The sequence below is a fragment of the Anopheles darlingi genome, chromosome 2 (assembly GCF_943734745.1).
Source record: "Anopheles darlingi chromosome 2, idAnoDarlMG_H_01, whole genome shotgun sequence".
Lineage (NCBI taxonomy): Eukaryota > Metazoa > Arthropoda > Insecta > Diptera > Culicidae > Anopheles > Anopheles darlingi.
In genome coordinates this window covers 92,653,802-92,671,901 of record NC_064874.1, presented here as the reverse complement: position 1 = coordinate 92,671,901, position 18,100 = coordinate 92,653,802, and the positions used below count along the sequence as shown (strand labels likewise).

At 51.8% G+C, this 18,100-nt stretch overlaps 2 protein-coding genes across 9 annotated transcripts in view; one reads left to right on the top strand and one right to left on the bottom strand.

The window, feature by feature from the left end:
- The window catches only part of LOC125951799 (protein Gawky-like), a 20,729-nt gene extending 12,075 nt beyond the window's left edge, over positions 1 to 8,654 (bottom strand). Inside the window, exons 1-6 of one of the 2 annotated variants that reach the window (XM_049680851.1) lie at positions 8,538 to 8,654; positions 6,203 to 7,280; positions 6,012 to 6,106; positions 1,028 to 5,633; positions 593 to 958; positions 1 to 509 (exon numbers count right to left, since the gene is read on the bottom strand). The exon at positions 1 to 509 is cut by the window's left edge and continues 24 nt beyond it. In XM_049680851.1, the coding sequence (XP_049536808.1) occupies positions 1 to 509; positions 593 to 958; positions 1,028 to 4,135 (3,983 nt within the window). In that variant the 5' untranslated portion in view covers positions 4,136 to 5,633; positions 6,012 to 6,106; positions 6,203 to 7,280; positions 8,538 to 8,654. The remainder of the gene's footprint in view (positions 510 to 592; positions 959 to 1,027; positions 5,634 to 6,011; positions 6,107 to 6,202; positions 7,281 to 8,537) is intronic. The other variant, XM_049680852.1, reaches the window with a different exon arrangement.
- A 170-nt stretch (positions 8,655 to 8,824) lies between these two features.
- LOC125951797 (protein Gawky-like) lies at positions 8,825 to 17,639 on the top strand. 7 transcript variants are annotated; one of them, XM_049680840.1, is made up of 10 exons: positions 8,831 to 9,194; positions 10,240 to 10,477; positions 10,544 to 13,627; positions 13,693 to 14,109; positions 14,190 to 14,866; positions 14,948 to 15,125; positions 15,193 to 15,702; positions 15,771 to 16,107; positions 16,200 to 16,409; positions 16,845 to 17,639. In XM_049680840.1, exons 3-9 carry the CDS (start codon positions 10,649 to 10,651, stop codon positions 16,370 to 16,372), a joined length of 5,271 nt encoding a protein of 1,756 aa, XP_049536797.1. In that variant the 5' UTR covers positions 8,831 to 9,194; positions 10,240 to 10,477; positions 10,544 to 10,648; the 3' UTR covers positions 16,373 to 16,409; positions 16,845 to 17,639. The 7 variants fall into 7 exon arrangements, with proteins under 7 accessions (XP_049536803.1, XP_049536797.1, XP_049536798.1 ...); XM_049680846.1 differs by lacking the exon at positions 16,845 to 17,639 and having other exon boundaries at positions 8,825 to 8,915; positions 16,200 to 16,780; XM_049680841.1 differs by lacking the exon at positions 16,845 to 17,639 and having other exon boundaries at positions 8,831 to 8,965; positions 16,200 to 16,780.
- The last annotated feature ends 461 nt before the right edge of the window (positions 17,640 to 18,100 follow it).

Below are 18,100 nucleotides of genomic sequence, written 5' to 3'. Positions count from 1 at the left end.
GACGGACCCGATGACTTGGACGTCGCACCTGGAGCGCGCACAAAGTCGTTCAAATCCGAAACATCCTTATCAAGCCCACCGGGTGTTGTCGGGGTGGTCGCTGCCGGTAGCTTCCATTGGTTCAGGCGCGACTGCTGGCTAGTGCTGCCAGTAGACGATGGAAATGGTGGGCCACTGTCTTTGAGCGCCAAATCCCCAAAGGCACTGGGCAAGCCCGACATGTCGTTCGCGCTACGGAAGAGATCGTTGCCTGGATGGCCGCCGGTAGCAGCGGCAAGGGCTGCCACATTCACGTTATTGACCGCTCCCGGGTGACCCGGTTGCTGCTGCTGTTGCTGGTGGGGCTGCTGCTGTTGGTGTTGCTTCAGGTAGATCGATTGCTGCGTCGCGATCTGGCTTTGCAAACTGGTGATTTGCGATTTTAGCTTGTTGATGGCGAGGGACATTTGTACCGCGTTTACACCGCCACCACCAGTGCGTGCCAGGTTGTTTTGCATGAGATGTAATTGCTGTGCAGAAAGGGAGAAAGGGACCATCATTAGCCACCGTAAGATCAGATCATTAGACGCCGCACTGGACGCACTGTGATTACCTTTATGTGATTCAACAGTTGATTGAGCAGCATTAGGGTCTGCGGTGCTAGTGGCTGATTTAGGATTTGATGATCCAGGTAACCATTTTGGACTGCTAGCTGTATCTGCTGCACGAGCACGCGCAGCTGATGGTTGGAAATCTGTTGGGACTGTGCGTTCGGTTGATTCAATCCACCGGCCACATTGCCACCGCCACCTCCGAGCGGTTGACCGAAAGCACCTGGTGGTCCATTACCGCCCGGTCCGCCGACACCGCCGCCGCCACCATTACCACCGAACTTCATACTATTGAAGGAACCGCTACTGCCGGCTGCTGGTCCATTGCCGCCACTGAACACACCACCACCCAGATTGTTCTGATTGTTCTGCAAATGAGAGAGAAATAGAATCAAGAGCCTGATATGCGAGAGCGTTTGTATCGTCGTGCCCATTACCTGGAATGCCATCGGACCGATGCCAGCAGCCGCGGCCGCAAAACGTCCACTAACGCCACCACTAGCACCAGCACCACTACCGATGAACTGATCACCGAACGCGCCCGTTCCATGATTGTCTGAGCGACGCCAATCGTTCATGCCTGCACCTCCTGCACTGTTCCGGTTTAACAACTCCAGTGACTCCTCCATGTTCATGTTGGTCATGCGTAGAACATTTTCGACGTCCTCCTTCTTGAAGCCGTGATCGCACAATGTTCGATACTGCTTGCTGCAGCGCAACATCTCCAACTTACTCGGTGGTTTGTTCGGTGGCATGCCCCACTCTGAGATGTCCATTGTGCCTGCACCGCCGGGCACACCGGACGAATCATTCCAGCCAGAACCTCCTTTACCTTTGTTCCAACCACCTCCTCCGTTGCCGCCGGCGGCCACACCTGCAATCGAAGCACCGTCGTTCCACAGCGAATTGGCACCCATGCCACCGCCACCAGACTTATCATCCCAGTTGCCAGTATTGGTAGGATCGTCTGCACCGCCGCCGGCACCCCAGTTACCGACACCACGGTTTGGATTTTGTCCCCACAGATTGTCGGGCTTCATCGGACCACCTCCGACAGGACCTCCAGCAGCCCCGCTACCCATTCGTCCAACGAGGCCGCCACCTGCGCCACCCATCATCGCATTTCGGTGCATTCCAGCGCTACGTCCCATGCCACCGTCATTGCCGGAACCATCCTTCCAGCCGCCGCCGCCGCCGCCACCACCACCACCACCACCTGATACGATGGTATTCGCGGAGTTTTGCCGGTTTAGTGCGTTCTGGCCCCACAATGCCGTACCGTCGTCCATGTTGCGTCGCACGCCCGGTGGTCCTCCAGCACCGACGCCGGTTGTACCACCGCCACCACTCATATCATCCCATCCAGACGAGCCAATCTTGCCAACACCACCGGCACCATTGTTAACTGCGGCAAGTGGATTGTTATTCGGGCCACCGGGCCACTGACCACCTCCATTGCCTCCAGGACCGGCAGTTCCGGGGGTGGTGACCGTCGGAGGCATCTTAGGTTGCATAGCCGACATCTGGTGTTGATCCCAGAGCCCAACGTTACCATTGAGTCGTCCGGAAATGCCGCGGGGATCGCCACGAATCTCGCGATTGCTGTCCATCGCGCTGGCAATGCGCATGTTACGCATATCGATACCGGACGTATCGAGACCACCACCGCTGGCTCCTCCTGCTGCTACCGATGCGACCACCGCCGCCTGATTACCAACGCCGCGTCCTTCTCCACTCCAACCAGAGGCACCGGGTCCGGCGCCACCAGCCGCGCCGGCTGCTGCACCCCAATCGTTACCATCCTTCTTCAGACCGACAATGCCACCACCGGCATTAGCACCGACGTTTGCTACTCCAGGCCCACCACCCCACATTCCACCTACTCCTGGGCCACCGGCGCCGCCGAGGGCTCCACTGCCAACTCCCGAGTTCCACGGTCCCTGTGACTGGGTTTGTTGCTGTTGCTGCTGCTGCTGCTGCTGCTGCTGTTGTTGTGGGCCACCCATCATGCCGCCAACCCCCGGTACTGGATCGCGCATTCCACCAACACCGACTGCTCCTCCTGGTCCCATAGGTCCAGCACCACCGACCCCGCTACCACCGGCACCGTTCCACACACTGCCCGGTTCATTACCTTCGTCATCTTCTCCCCAAGTACCGCCGTAATTGTTCTGTGGTCCCCAGGTTTTCGATACAGGCGGCTGCTGTTGGGGTAGCTGGCCACCATTGCGTAGGTTGGCCTCCCACAGCTCCGTCCCAGTGTTTGTCTTCCACATCGGAATGCCTGCCATTGGGCCACTGGTGGCACTGTTGGGATCGGTTTTACCACCCGGTTCCGGTGAAGCCGGAACATCCCATTGCGTATCCTGATCGACGTTCTCGGAGCCCCATCCATCCTGGGCAAACAACGCTTCGCGCAGTGAGTTTAGCTGCTCCAGCTGGTTCTTGGCGGTGCTAGATTGCACCGCAGTCCCAGCTACTCCCCCCGCCGCAACAGGTATCCCCGGTGCCAAGCCTTCGATCTGCTGCTGTTGTGCATTCGCTGGTTGTTGTTGTGCTACCGGTCCTCCCCCCGGTTGTTGCTGCTGTTGCTCCAAATTGGCACTGTTGGTGGCATTAGCGGGACCTCCGGCAGCGGATACATTGTTTTGTGCGTTACCCACCGTCGCAGAATTGGCTCCCGCGCCAGGTCCATTCCAGGCACTGCCACCACCTTCCATGCCACCACTTGGTCCTTTCGGTGGCTGTTGTCCACCACCACCGGGTGTCACTACACCGGCTCCACTGCCGCTAGCATTGTTGTTCGGGCCTCCTGATCCGGCACCTCCCCAAGCCGATGAACCGTTGCCAGAGGATGACTGTGACTGTTGCTGTGTGCTGCCAACCGCTGCGCCGTTGCCTGAGGACGACGATGTAGACGAGCCCACTGCAGAGGCGTTCGTCGTTTGCTGCGAGTTGATCGCTCCCCAGGAGCTCCCGGCTGGATTGTTGGTGACAGCTGGTGTGCCCCAGGCACTGGTACCATTGTTGATCGATTCTTCTCCTCCACCGCACAGCCCCAAGCGTACAGCCATCGATACCGGCGGTAATCTGGAAGCCTGAAGCTTACACAGACGTACCAGCTCGTCGAATGTTACGAATGACGACGTCGTCACTCCTGGCAATGAGTTTTGAGGTTTAGCCTTGCCATCGCCAAGAAGAGACGAGGGAGCCTTCATCTTTTCGTCTTCATTAAACATCGTTTCATTGGAGTCTTGCTGCCGATGGCGGTGAACTGATCGTCGGGGTGTTTGTGTTGTATTCTTACTGGCTAGGATTTGGTCTGCTATCTCGGCTTTGTGCAGTAACCACTGCTCGTCTCCTTCTCCTGCAGCTGCTTCCTCCTCTTGTACCCTCTTCTGCTCGTCATGCGCCATAACTACCGCTACTTCGTTACGATTAGTTTCGTTTACAACTATCAGGTAATCAGATGAATCACAATTTATATTCACAGTGTCATTTTCGTTACTCTGCTTCTTCTGCTGCTGATGCTGCTGCCCCGTCATTTTGAACACGATACTGACGATGACAACAAATGATGCTCCTGTTGTTGTTTGCTTGCTTGTAAAGTTGAGTTTAATGATGATTATGAAGTAGATAATGATGATGATGATGATGATGCCTTTTCTTCGACCGGTGATACTATCAGCGGTGGTCAGTTTTCACGCGACCGATCGACTAACCGATCGTTGATTATGATGATCCTATCAAGGGTCCGGTAGCGATCCGCCGAACCGAAGGCGAGCGGGATCGCGCCAAAAGACAGCTTGTTTGTGCGGATCGCAATGGTGGTGGTTGCTGTTGTTGTTCTAGCAGCAGCAGTTTCTTCTTCTTCGGCTGCTGAGGTGTTGGATGTTTCGGTTGTGTGTCCTTGACGGAGCACTGGCACATAATAGTAAAGTCCACCACCCCTTCGCCTTTGATCCTTTTCTTCCACTGGCCCTCTTTGCTTAGAGTAACACGCGCTTTCGCGGTGCCGGATTTTTCTCCGTCTCAGCGATTGCTACGATCAGAGTGATACACCACCCAAGGTGATGTTTTGGATGAGAGAATTCTATCGCGCACTGTTGTTGCTGCTGTTTTCGCCCTCTGTCTATACTATCGGGTACTAGTATAATAGATAGTAGTAGGTAGTTGTAGCAGTCCCTGATTGCGGTTTCAGACTCAAAGTACACCATTCAAAAGTGGAGATGAGGGTGCTGATACATTCGCTGGTTTGTTTCGTGACGCTCACAAACATACACACAGATTTAACACCCAGTACTGGCTCTGTTGTCAAACGGCCATCAACGGGATGCTGCAGTTCCGCGCTATCCTTTTCTCTCTTCCTTACAACAATGAGCAGAGAGGATTAAGTAAATTCATAAAAGCGTTTTCAGACTTGTTGTTGGGTAGTAAAGTAGTAGTTGTTTGAGTAAGGACAACACACGCTACAGACCGCCGCCACTGCTGCTGCAAGCTGCTAGTGATGAAGGTGGAGTGCAGTTAGTTGTAAATAGTCGCGTGGTAATAGAGCGTCGTTTATGCGTGTGTTTGTTGTGTGTATGTGTGTCTGTGTGCTTCTAGTATTTCTAATAATAAGATCAATTGCAGTACACTGTGCTGCTTTCTGCTAAGCGTTCCGCACCAACAACTGTTGTCGTCACAAGAGAGCAAACGACAAGAATCTTGGCAATACTGCTAGGAATCGTTATTCTATTGGAGTTTGCTTTTGTTTGTTTTCCTTTTCCTCTTTTTGGTTTTCTGGGGATCGATCTGAGCCAACCTTAACGTACCGACCAGAAGGAGGAGCTGCAGGCTACTCGCGTGCTACCCTTTTTTTCTCTTCGTGTTCGTGGTGTGCAGTGCGCGAGTTCCTTCTCCCACTTAATGTCGATTATTTACTTTTTGTGTTTTGGCAAAGATTTCTTCCTTGTATGGCAAACGCAAAACGCAACACTCAATTCATTTCACCCCGTCGTGGCACTAGGCTGATCTTTCTTCTCTAAATCGTCTCGTCGTTCGCTGTTAGGAATACAAAAAAAAGAAATTTTTAACAGATAAACAAGTTGCTCAAATTAAAAAAAAAAAACAAGGATATACAGATTAATTTACGTAAATCTAATCATCATAAAAAGATTACTTTTTACAATCCTTTTAAAATTCATTGTTGAACATGGTTAAGTGCAAATCAATACATTCAAATTCAAACCTTGATTCACAAACTATATCGAAAAGGACAATAAATAAAGGCTGCAAATCGATAATCGGTCACTTAACTAAAAACAGTAATTCCTCAGAAACCCGACTCCTTCTAGTGTTTCCCTTAGTGACCACAATGTTGTACACCAACTAGGATATCAGTTTGATTTTGTGTTTGTCAGATAAGAAACGAAATCGTACCTGATAGTGAAGCGTGGAACAACGAACACGAATGTGCAAACCGCTCGCTTTTCATACGCTATCTATTCTCCGAATTTCAACATGATACACGTTGACTATAGTGAGAAAATATACAAAATATTCAACACATGAAGATATGAACAATATTGTGATGCGTTGCCATAGCGAAAAGAGAATTTTGATTTTCTCACCGTTATCCGCAAGAGTAGTGCGTACGAAGCAGAAAAGTCGACAGGAATCAGCGTATGCGATGCGGCGTAAATCTAGCTGCTAGCGGTGATGATGGGGGCAGCTTTACCCGAAACAAGTTGCGTTGCTGCAGCGAGGTCCCAATGCAACGATAACGGAAGATGAAGGGAAAAGGGGTGGGGGTTGGATATTGTCACGATCACGAAAAGGCTGCCGTTCCCTGGGTAACACTACTAATTCATAGCGCGCTCAGGTAAATAGTTTGGTTTAGCTTCTCGTCGGAGCTGGAGGAGATGTGCTGCTGCCACTAATGCTCGCTACTCTACGATTTCGCTGGTGCTCAAATATAGTGCAGGAGACACTGATCCGAGCATAGGAAAGCATAGGAACCGCGCATCGACACACACTTCTCACTTGAATTGTCTCCGATTAAACGCACTTGTGGCAAAAATGCTGCTTCCACTTGTTGTTTCTGTTGTTCACGTTCACACAGCTGCACAAACGGATATACACGATCTCACCACAGGCGAAACTGCTTGAAATTCAGAATAGTCACACAAAATCACTGGTTAGCTCATGACTAGGGGGCACGGCTTAGTCATACACGTTCGAGGTCGCACGCGAATCGCAGCGTTCGCATACCCGCCGTGGTCCTTCTTGTCCTGAACACTTTGCTCGCAAGAGCCCCGTTCTTTGGATGGCAAAGAAACTCCTGACACTGGCTCTCACTGCAAATCGTCAACCAAAGAGGGCTGTGGGTACTGCATCTCGATTCACCAAACTATGGGAAGCGCGATCGATCGATCGAGCATCGACGTCGTCATGTATCACACACCCGTGCCTACGTGTGTGTTCCTATCAGCGTTTCTCGCGGCTGCGTCCGCTGTGCGCACACTTTCTTCCCTGCACCACGCACGCTTCGCTTCTAGAGTGCAATTATGCAACCCGCCTCTCCTTTGCACTTCTCGTCGTTTAAGCTGGCAAAGGGAACTGCAACTTCACAAACGCGTGCTGCTGTGCTCTGCTTCTACCGTGCCACCGTTGTAGCACGCTTGCTTCCGTTCTGCACCACCAGCGCACCTATGAGGTTGGAAGAAGAAAACACAAGAAATAGGTGAAACAATCGCTTGAAAAAGAAGCTTTGGTTAAAGACGAGGACTGGAATTTTCTTTTGGATTTGAATTTGAAATTGTATGCTGTGGTTCCACAAGCCCAGCTTCTGTCAGAGACGGCAGCACCGCATAAACCCAATCGGCAGGCCCCCAACAATAGGGTTGTTGCTAATGGCCTACTATTATTATGGCAGGCGGGAATTCAATCCCTCTTAATTCTCGTTTGCTAGAGCGCAATCCTGATTCTGGATGAAAATACGCGACAGTGCGATCCTAGAAGGCGATTCGAGTGTCCGCGGGTAAAGATTTCCCGTCGTAGCGCACGTTGTTTGCACGGCGAACATGAACATATAACGAATATATTGAAACATTTCTATTTTAAGGACACCGCTTTGGGCGAAAAAGCTGCAAGATCAACGGGGCGCGAAGCGCCTCCAATCGAACCAACACACGCAATCCGATCCGGATGGGAAGAGCGGGGAGAGCGATTTCGTGGAAAAGAGCCGCGTTATTGGGGGATAAGCAAAGATAAAAGCCGTCCGGGAGTTAGATTATGTAGAAATAAAAAAAATCCCGTGATCCGTCGCGGTGCCGTACGGTGCGGTGCGGTGCGGTCGACGCGGCGGTTGTGAAATTAACACACACTCGCGCACACAACCGGGTGCAGGTGTTGTTGGTAGAACCACCTTAAAAATTGTGGCCACTTTCCGGCGCGCAGCATATCTTATCCTCGACACTTCTTTTCACGTTTCCGCCCGATTCACCCTTTGCGACAACAGAAGCTTCGTGAACAAGTTCTTGAATATTTCGATCCCGGGCGCAAGAAAGCGATTTTTTCACCCAACAATCAGAGGAACCAACCAATTACTCCCGACAAACACGACGCACTCACACACACATGCACACATACACACACACATGAACTCCCGTCACGCACACACATTCGCCAGAAAGAATGAAGCTTGCAACCTCGAATGAAAAATTTTCATCCATTTTCATCAACGCAAATCGGGACGGAAGTATTCTGGAAATAAAAAGTTGGGCGAACAAAACCCCTTGGGCGAACACGCGGTTAAGGGGTTCCACCGCCGACCGCGGAGCAGGAGCAACTTTTGCAGAACGCGAGGGCAAATGGCGATTGACTTTTCGTACTACTCGTACTTTTCGTAGTCCGATTACGGCACTGCGCCCTGCGCTAAAGTATCGAATAACACGCTACACTTACGCCAGCTCAGTCGGTGTATCACTTGCGAATGTTTTCGCCCAAGCAACTACTATTTGTCGCCGATTTTTGTAAAATATTTCACAAATCGAGGTGCCATCGAGGCTGCTAGAAGCTGGTCTAACATTGGCTTTATAAACAGGCTCGATACCGGTGCATGGGCTGGATAACGATTAATTGACTCGGTAATGCTTAGTTGGCTCGATAACATTTAACTGGTTCTATAGTGGTTAGTTGGCTCGATAATGGTTAGTTGGCTCGACAAGCGGAGTTTTTCACTCGACTTGTTCGGCAATTGGGTGTGGGGTGGAAAATCGGGAAATTGGCAAAAGTCGGAAAATTGCGCTTACGGCCCGTTTGTTTGTTCCGCGTCTTCGTGAGGTTAACGAATTGTAGTGTGGCAGTGAAATCGTCTCTGTATTAAAGTCAAAGTGGGTGCGCGCGTAGGCGGTTGTAGGAAAAATTGGATTTTCAAGTGGTGGTGCTCGCGGGCGACGAAAAGCGGGCTCGGGATAATCGATTCAAGTGCGTGTGACCAGAAATAACTAGAAATCGCCGTCGTCGATGTTGGCTATCGCATCGAGTGCAACCCGTTCTATGTTGAATTAAAAGCCACTCCGAACATCACGGGATTGGATGTTTTCGTCGGTGCTATCGGGGGTAGGGTCGTTCGACAGAAAATCGGGCTAGGCGCAACCTTGGGCAGCTATTAGCGAGGGGTGAACGGGCGTGAGACTGGGCTATCGTATCAATAACAAAATGAATCAAAGATGTAACTTGGGAGATCAAATCAAAAAAGAAGCTGATAGGATCGTGGGTTCGTGGGGAAGGGATGGAATGGGTGGGGGGGGGGGGGAGGCTGGGAGAAGTTCTTGGCCTAAAAAAACGCTGAGCGGCGCAACTGACGAGAGAGAGAGGGAGAGAGAGAGAGAGAGTTGAAGAATACTGCCGCACATAGGATGCGGCTCTTGCGGCAGATGCGGCCGTTCACACCGCGGCCGCCACATCAAGTAATTTTAGTAGCAATGGTGTTATGAGTAAAATGTTGAACTAATGTCCAGTATAACTATTTTGATCACTAATAGACTGATAGATAGAGCTCAGTTTGATCAATCATCGTTGAAATAACATGCAATAGCCAAAGACATGTTTTACACTTGCTAGAGAAAAAATCCATCTGTGATTTTGTACAGAATCGTCGCATCTGCCGCATCCTATGTGTGGCAGGCTTGAGTGAGTGAGTTAGTTGCTTTGCTGGCGCTAATAGCGAGAAGTGTTACGCTGCGGATTAATTTAACTTTTTCACCAGCACCAGCCGATTTAAACGAGTTTTCGTTTCTCGAAAGGGTAAATCAACGCGTAGTCCAGTGCGTGTGGGTGGATGCAACACGGTGGTGTTCTGCAAAACGGGATTCTATCCAGTTCGGAAATCGCTCCGTTGAAGATTCTTTGTTTTTTTTCTCTCTCTTGGTATGCTGACCAAAACATAAGGCAAAGTGTGTGCGAAAGAGAGAGAGAAAGAGGGAGAGAAGAAGAGTGTGGCGAGTGTTCCATAGCTTTTGTCTTCGTGTGTGTTATGTTTCCAAATTATGTCCTGTTCAAGTGTAATTCGTAGCGCCAAACATTGGCGCTTGTAGTTACAGTAATTAGCACAACAAACAAACCAATAACCATTCCAGCTTCATCTTTTTCCACGTTCTGGCAGCCCTGTTTGTAGAAATAGACGCTACCACCGCAGTCGACGCTGGTTGCTGTTCCGGCGTTTCCCGGTCCGGTGCCCGAACCGACGGTCAGGCGGAGAAAACTCAGTGCTATTTGCGAGTGCGAGAAATTCTGTGATAAACAATAGAGCTCCGGCCGAAGATTCTGATCTCAGTGTTTGTGCTTGGACAGTGTGAAACCCCGCAGTCCGTGCGGTTCGCGTTGACTGAATTCCGTCCAGCGTAAGTCCGCTTTCTCTAGCATAAGAAATATGCTGCGGTTCTGTTCTTAGTTACCTGTCCCTCCAGATCTTTTTCAGGCAAAGCAATCACCGAGGAGGACGATTACATCACGATGAAGATTGTAGCAGGCTAAAGCGAGCTGCAGCTACCGTGCGTTCCAGCGAAGTGATCATGGCAGTACAGGAGTGTTCCGGATCGGAACCAATGATCGATCGGGTTCGGTCTAGTATGTTGGTGGTAGTACAGCGGTCCCAATCGCCGCGACCAAGCTCTTTAATGATTTCAACATCATCCAGCAGCAGCATCCCAGTTGGCTCCGTGGAGCGGTCCATAGAGGAACCGCACGATGGATTGGGGTTGCTTGGCGTTGTGCAAAGTAAATGTGATTCAAATGATTACCTGATTAGAGTAGAATGTAGTAGCTTAATACAGTCACAGTTGCCGAAGCAGCAGCTGCGCACACAACATCAGCAGTACACGCCATTCGAGGAACTGTTGCGCTGTGGCGAGCGGGAACGAGCGGTTCGGCAGTGGTGTTGCCGTCTGGACCGTCCACTGCCCCGGATGAGGCTTGTCGGTGGCGGAGAAGATTCCATCAACAATGGCACAAGCGCTTGGGGTACGCCACCGGCTGCCACCAACAACGGATCTGTCAGTGCCTGGGGAGTACTACCAAACCAGCAGCAGCAGCAGCAGCAGCAGCAGCAACAACAGCAGCAGCAACAATCAATGCCACCTTCTGCTTGGGGTAACGCTAACAGCAACAACAACAACAACAACAACAATCCCACCCAACCACCACCCCAACAACAGCAGCAGCAGCAACACCACCGTACATCTTCCACGATAGATACTGTCAATTCAAATGGAGGAACCGTAGGTGGCGCTAAAGGCAACGCATCCTCATCGAACGCTACACCGAATGCTTGGAACAATACAGCGACTACTACACAGAATCATCGCGGTGGTCATCAGCAAGCCAACGCGCACCATCCTAGCAACAACATGGTCAATAATAATGGTGCTGGTGGTGGCGTCGTAGGACAGCAACATCAACAACAGAATGCTGGAAACATTGGTGCTAACGGTGGTGGTACGGCCAAGAATCCACAGCTAGAGCAGCTCAATACGATGCGTGAGGCACTGTTCGCACAGGATGGCTGGGGTTGCGAACATGTTAACCAGGACACGAACTGGGAGGTACCGGGCTCTCCGGAACCGACAGCACCTGCCACTGGTGGTGCTCCGGCAGTAGGAGGAGCTTTAGCAGGTGCCAGTGCTAATCCCATGGCCGGCTCTGCCCCGAACGCACCCAAGGCATCCGATGGTCGCTCGGCACCGAACGGCGGCGGTGGCGCTGGAGGAGCTGGTTGGAAGGTATCGAATATGAACACCGGCACGGAATTGTGGGAATCGAACTTACGCAATGGTGCTGGTGCTGGACCGCACAATCACCACCATCATGGTCTTCATCATCAGCAACCGAAGGTTGCAAGCGCACCGTGGGTACCGACCAACAATCTGGGCGGGACCTGGATGGAAGACGATGACAACGGTGGACCGATAGGCACGGTTGCCGTTCCGGATCCGAGCACAACCACTGGTTGGAACGGAGGTGGTGCCGTAGGTTCCACGGTTCCCGGATCCGGCCTAGCGAACACCGCCGTAACCAGTGCATCTGCTTGGGCTGGTAGCAACGCTGCTGGTGGTTGGCAAGCGGGAGGTGCTCCTGTCGGCGGTCAACAGCCACAACAAACCCCAGCAACGATCAGTGGAGGACTGAAGAAAGATCTGAACGAGTGGAATACCGTCGGTGCAGCAGCAACAGCAGGATTGATGTTGGGAGTTGCAGGCGGAGGGCCAAATACTGGTGGTGTTGCTCCAGGGCCATCCAATGTATCGGGCTGGAATGATGGCCGAACCAGCGTTGGCGGTTTCAATCTGGCGACGTCGATTGGTCCGTCGGTAAACGTTATTGCACCTTCCACCGGAACTGGTCTCGGCAGTCTGGCGAACGGAGAGCTGCGGGGTGATCCCCGCGGAATCTCTGGCCGCCTCAATGGTGTAATGGATAGCGCAGCGTCATCGATCGTCGGTGGAATGTGGGGTGGTACGGAGCATGTCCCCGGTGGTAACATGTTAGCGAACAAGCTTGGCGGTGGGTCAGCTTTAGTCGCCAACAACCCGGGTCAACAATGGGGGAACGCTGGAACAGGCGCGAACGGTGCTGGCAGTAAACTGGCTTCTTCCGGTTGGGATGATGTCGTCAATAGTGGTAGACCAGTGTCACTGGATGAGCACGGAGGGACGGCAACGTTGGGATGGGGTCAGGGAGCCGGTGGCAATTCGATTCCTTTGGCACGCCAAAACTCTACTGGCGGTTGGAAGGATCCAATGGGACGTCATGGGCAGCAAGCTGGCATCGCTGGTGGCGCTGGGGCTCCATTCGCTCGTCCAATTGGAGGTGGTCCACTCGCAATCGGCAAAGCACCAGATGCCATGTGGGGAGGAGCAGCAGCAGCAGCAGCAGGAGGCGTTGGCCAGAATACACCGGGTATTGCTCGGAACGGTTCATGGGAAGAGCCCTCTAACTCTAACTGGGGTGTCGGCGGTGAAACAGGCGACAAGACCGGAGGGGGAACATCGTGGAACGTTGAGCTGGGGGCGCCAGGATGGAACAAACCAATGGCAACGGTCGGTAAAGTTGGCGGCAGTGTCGGTTGGCCGGATCCGGGATCCTCCGATCTGGGGACGGCTGGCACCATGGATTGGTGTCTAGGCGGTAATGTTAAGCATGGAACCGGTGGTTCCAATCCACTCGTTGCCGGTAAACAGCAACCGTCGCTCCACAATCCGCTCGAGTTCGTACGCTCCAGCAAGGAGTACCGGATGCTGTGTGAAATGGGCCACAAGAAGGAAGAGGTAGAATTCGCTCTTCGTGCCACCAACATGAACATTGACGAGGCGATGGACCTGTTGCGCCATGGAGTCGCTGGCGGTGGTGGATGGCGTGGCGCCGGCGCCGGTGTTGCTGGGCGATCATTGATCGACGACCATCATGGTGCGGGTTTCGATAGCGGTCCGTTTGCTGGCGGTCCACCGCGTATCCCACCGCTCAATCATGCCGGTGGTGGATTGTCATTCTCGCAGGTAAGTGGCCATCCGTCATGCTCCCGATATGTCCCGATGATCACGTTGCGGCCTTCCTTCCACAGAACAATCAAGCAATGCTGAACAATATTGCCATCGGACCTGGGGCCAGCCTTGGCAGTTTAGATGGAGCCGCCGGGGGGCCAGCCAATTTGGCCGCACTCAATAGTTTTAAGTATTTGTCGCAAGGTTCCGCTGCTGGCGGCCTAACTGGGCATCATCCGTCTTTCAATCAAGTTGGCGTCGTTGGAATAGGCGGCCGGGGACAGCAACAGCAGCATCACCATCATCATCAACATCAGCAGCAGCAACAGCAGTTAGCGGCTGCCGCTGCAGCACAGCCATCCAATCAGCAGCTTCGCATGCTGGTCCAGCAGATACAGCTCGCCGTCCAGAGCGGGTTCCTGAACCATCAGATCCTCAACCAACCGCTTGCTCCCCAGACACTCATCCTTCTTAACCAGTTGCTCAATCACATTAAGGTAAGCAAACGCGCGTCAATGGCCGCCTCCCGTTTCCTGCTTTGCCTAATAGTTCCAACCGCCTTCTTCGCCATTAAAAGCAAATGCAAATGACTCAGAGTAACCTGGCACGCAGCGGAACCACCGGTGGTGTCAGTGCTGTACAGCTGACGCTCGCCATCAACAAACATAAATCACAGATAGCGCAGCTACAGCAGCAGATTGCCGCGCAGCAGAGCATTTACCTGAAGCAGCAGCAGCAACAGCAGCAGCAGCAGCAGCAGCAAGGTCAACAAGGGCAGCCAGGTCCAATCCCACCGCCCTCACTCCTACCAACAGTGGCTGGTGGTGGTGGACCACCTGGCGGGATGGACTTTCTACGCCAGCAGCATGATCTCATGGCGCTGCAAAGTAACTTTGGCGAACTCGCGCTGGGCAAGGATGCGCTCCTCACTACGGCGAGTACGGCATCCGTCTTCACGGCCGGCGCCGTACCGGTATCGCTGGCACTGGCGGGACACGCCGGTGCTGGTGTATCGGGCGCAGGCAATGCGGGCAGCAACGGAAACAACAGCAGCAGTAGCAGCAGTACTAGTCAGCAGTCCCGCTTAAACCAGTGGAAGCTTCCGTCCCTGGAGAAGGATACGTCCGCGGGAAAGGATGATCTCACCGATTTCTCGCGTGCCCCCGGACCAGCGTCGCTTGCCAAATCCACCATCACTACACCGTCTAACACCGGGAACGGCAATCTGGACATTCTCGGGCTCGTGCAGGATGGGTAATAGCCATTGCTATCGGTGCTACGGTTCCTCGATCTTCGGGATTCTAATGGGCTCGATTTACTTCTCTCAATTTGCAGCTGGCCTGCCGGACTGGAGCAACCTCGTCGTACAAATCTCGTTGCAGATGGATGGCCAGAGCAAGCTGACGAATCGGATGGCAAGGACTGGACTACTGGCAACGGCGGTACCCCACCACCGGACAATTCCACTTTCAGCGATCTTGTACCTGAATTTGAACCGGGTAAACCATGGAAGGTATGTTGAAACACCTTTGTCGTCGTAATTAACCTACCTGGCTAAAGCGTGGACATTTGTTTTGCAGGGAACGCAGATGAAAATCGAAGATGATCCTAGTATTACACCGGGCAGTGTTGCCCGCTCGCCACTTTCCATTGCAGCCGCCGCCAAAGAGTCGGAGTTGTTTACGGCCGCGTCCACAGATTCGAAGGCCGGTGGCATTTCACCACCGTCTTCGTCGGTCGCGCTCGCCGACGCCGGTACTATTAGTGGTGGTGGTCTTGATCTAACGTCTTCCGCTTGGAGCTTCAGTACTGCCGGTACCTCGCCATCCACCGTCGTTACCACAGTCATCGGTGCCGGTACGGATGTTTGGTCTGCCCCAATTGGCAAACTGTCGGCGACTACTCGCGGCCCACCGCCCGGTTTGGGAGGTGCTAATGGTAATAAGCACATCGGTAGCACCGGTGGCGTTGCCTCACGTATCTCCGCTAATGCTACATGGGGCAGTGCATCTGGTGGTGGTGCGGGAACCGCAGGAAGCTGGGGTACCACCGGTACCTCCTGGTTATTGCTGCGCAATCTAACGTCACAGGTAAGAGGAACAGGTGTGGAATTAACCACCGAAACAATGCCACTGATTTCGTTTTCCTCTTTTTTCAGATCGATGCTTCAACACTTCGCACATTGTGCATGCAGCACGGCCCGATTCTCAGCTTCCATCCTTACCCGGCGCATGGATTGGCTCTGTGCCGCTACAGCTCCAGTGATGAGGCCATGAAAGCACAGCAAGCTTTGAATAACTGCCCGCTTGGGGCCAGCACGATCAGCGCCGAGTGTCCATCAAGTGAGGCAGAAGTACAAACATACCTGCAGCAGTTGGGCGGTGGTACGGCGATCACAGCCACCGTCAGCAGCACTGGTACCGCAAGTGGTACCGGCAGCATCTCCAGCATATCGTCACAGTCCTGGCGACTGCGCACCCCGACCGCTGCTACTGGTAAGTGAGCCGACAGTGTGATTAATTGCGGCATAGTCGCGGGGCTACTAGATTGATTCACATGCTATGCGCTTGTCATCACCCTCATCTAGGTGGCACCGACACTTGGGGTTCCGGATGGCCTATCGGCAGAGATACGGGCGATGGTAGTGGTTCGACCAATACCTCCAACTTGTGGGCTCCGCTAGACGGTGGCGATCGTGAAACACCATCCAGTTTGAACTCGTTCCTGCCGGAAAGCCTGCTGGGTTCGGAGCTCAATTGAACCGGGCACCAGTAATCTTGTTACGTCCCCATGGGCGGTAGGTTCATGATTCAGTCGGGAGAAATATTCAGAAATGTTTGAGTAAACAACACTTCACCGGAAAGAAACAAGTTTATCCATCCCAGCGAGATGGCACTGATCGGTGTGCTGTTTCAAGAGAACCTCTTATTTAGACTGTATCTCTAGACGTAGTGAACGGATTTTAGATACTTTCCATTGCCGGGCTTATGATTCTTTTTATATGCGTGTTCGGCACTGTTGATAGACATTTTGACACAAAATAAATCATACTTCAACAAAAATCGCTTGAAACTGCGCAATGGTTACTTTTGTTCTTTGTAGTTTACTGACAAATCGGAACCGGAAGGTTTATGCGTGTTGCTAGGATGGATAAACTCTTCTTACTAGTATGTTTGCTGTTGGGCTATGCCAGTTTGCATTAACTTACACCTTGAACCGTTGCTTTTTTCAGAAAAAAATGAACGCGAATACGATTATCGATGATTTGCTTCAGCCATGAGCGTCAGGTCTCGATTTTATCTTCTCCCGTTGCCATCAAATCGCTGATTTCAGAAACGAACGATAGAAGCGCGGAAAAGCCATCCCCACTAACTGTGTCGGCAGCGAAGCCAGTGTCTGTGTGTGCATGTGTGTTGTTGAGTGTGATGCAAAAAGGCAAAGTCTCCGATGAGTAAATCCACCGTAGATTGTTAGAGAATCGCTGCTACGAGCTACCGCTTCGTTGTTGCATTCTCGCGAGCATACAGGAGCTAAAAGGCGTTAAAGATGCACACGTACTCACACTGCCGGTGCAATCCGACGTTTTAGTAATGAATTTTTAGATGTTTGTAGTATGAAAGCTCTCCCACAGTACACTCTACTCCAGGGCAACCATAACCCGTGATTACAATGCAGCCCGAAAGAGGGGAAAGGGGAGGGGAGGGGGGGGGGCGACGCACGAATGGAGAAATGATCAATGCACGTGATCAATGCACCAGAATATCCTTACCAGTTACTATACCCTTCACTCTCCGACCGTGCCACCATTGGCAAATTGGTAATGTGAAATTAAATAAATACATATTTATTAATTTTAATATACAACTCTTGCAAGAGCAACATCGGCCAGCCGATAAACGACGATGATGGTAGAGGGAAAACGAACCCATTAGATTTACTAAATGATAAAAGTATACATAAATGTTATTGAATTATTTTTGAAATTATTTAGAAACACAAGGAATCAAATAAAGAGAGACTTCAAACGGGCAATCCACTAAATGGCGTCGCAATTTTCCCTGTGCTGACTATAGAGAAATTAACGGATGAACTTTTTCGAACAGGGATATGGACCCCGTGTGCTTAATTTCGCGCAATTCTTTGCCACGAATCGATGGCAAATCCACCGGAATCTATGAATCGGAAACGGATTAGAGAGTCGCCGTTGAAGAACAAGAACTTCACAGAACCTCCGGCACAGAACCGTATCATCTGCGATAGACTTGTCGTTCGTTTTGGCAAATAAAGAAGAATATCCAGCTTCATATTTCAGACAGTACGGCACTGAACCTCGTCCCGGGCATCGTGGAGCACCGATTTTGTCCGATCGACCAGTTGGATTTCTTTTACCTTTAAAAAAAATCTCTTCAAAATATATTTCTGGCCGTATCATAGGTGAGTTCCAAGAAGGTTGACTCGCAAACAATCGACGGTGTAGTCTACAAAAGA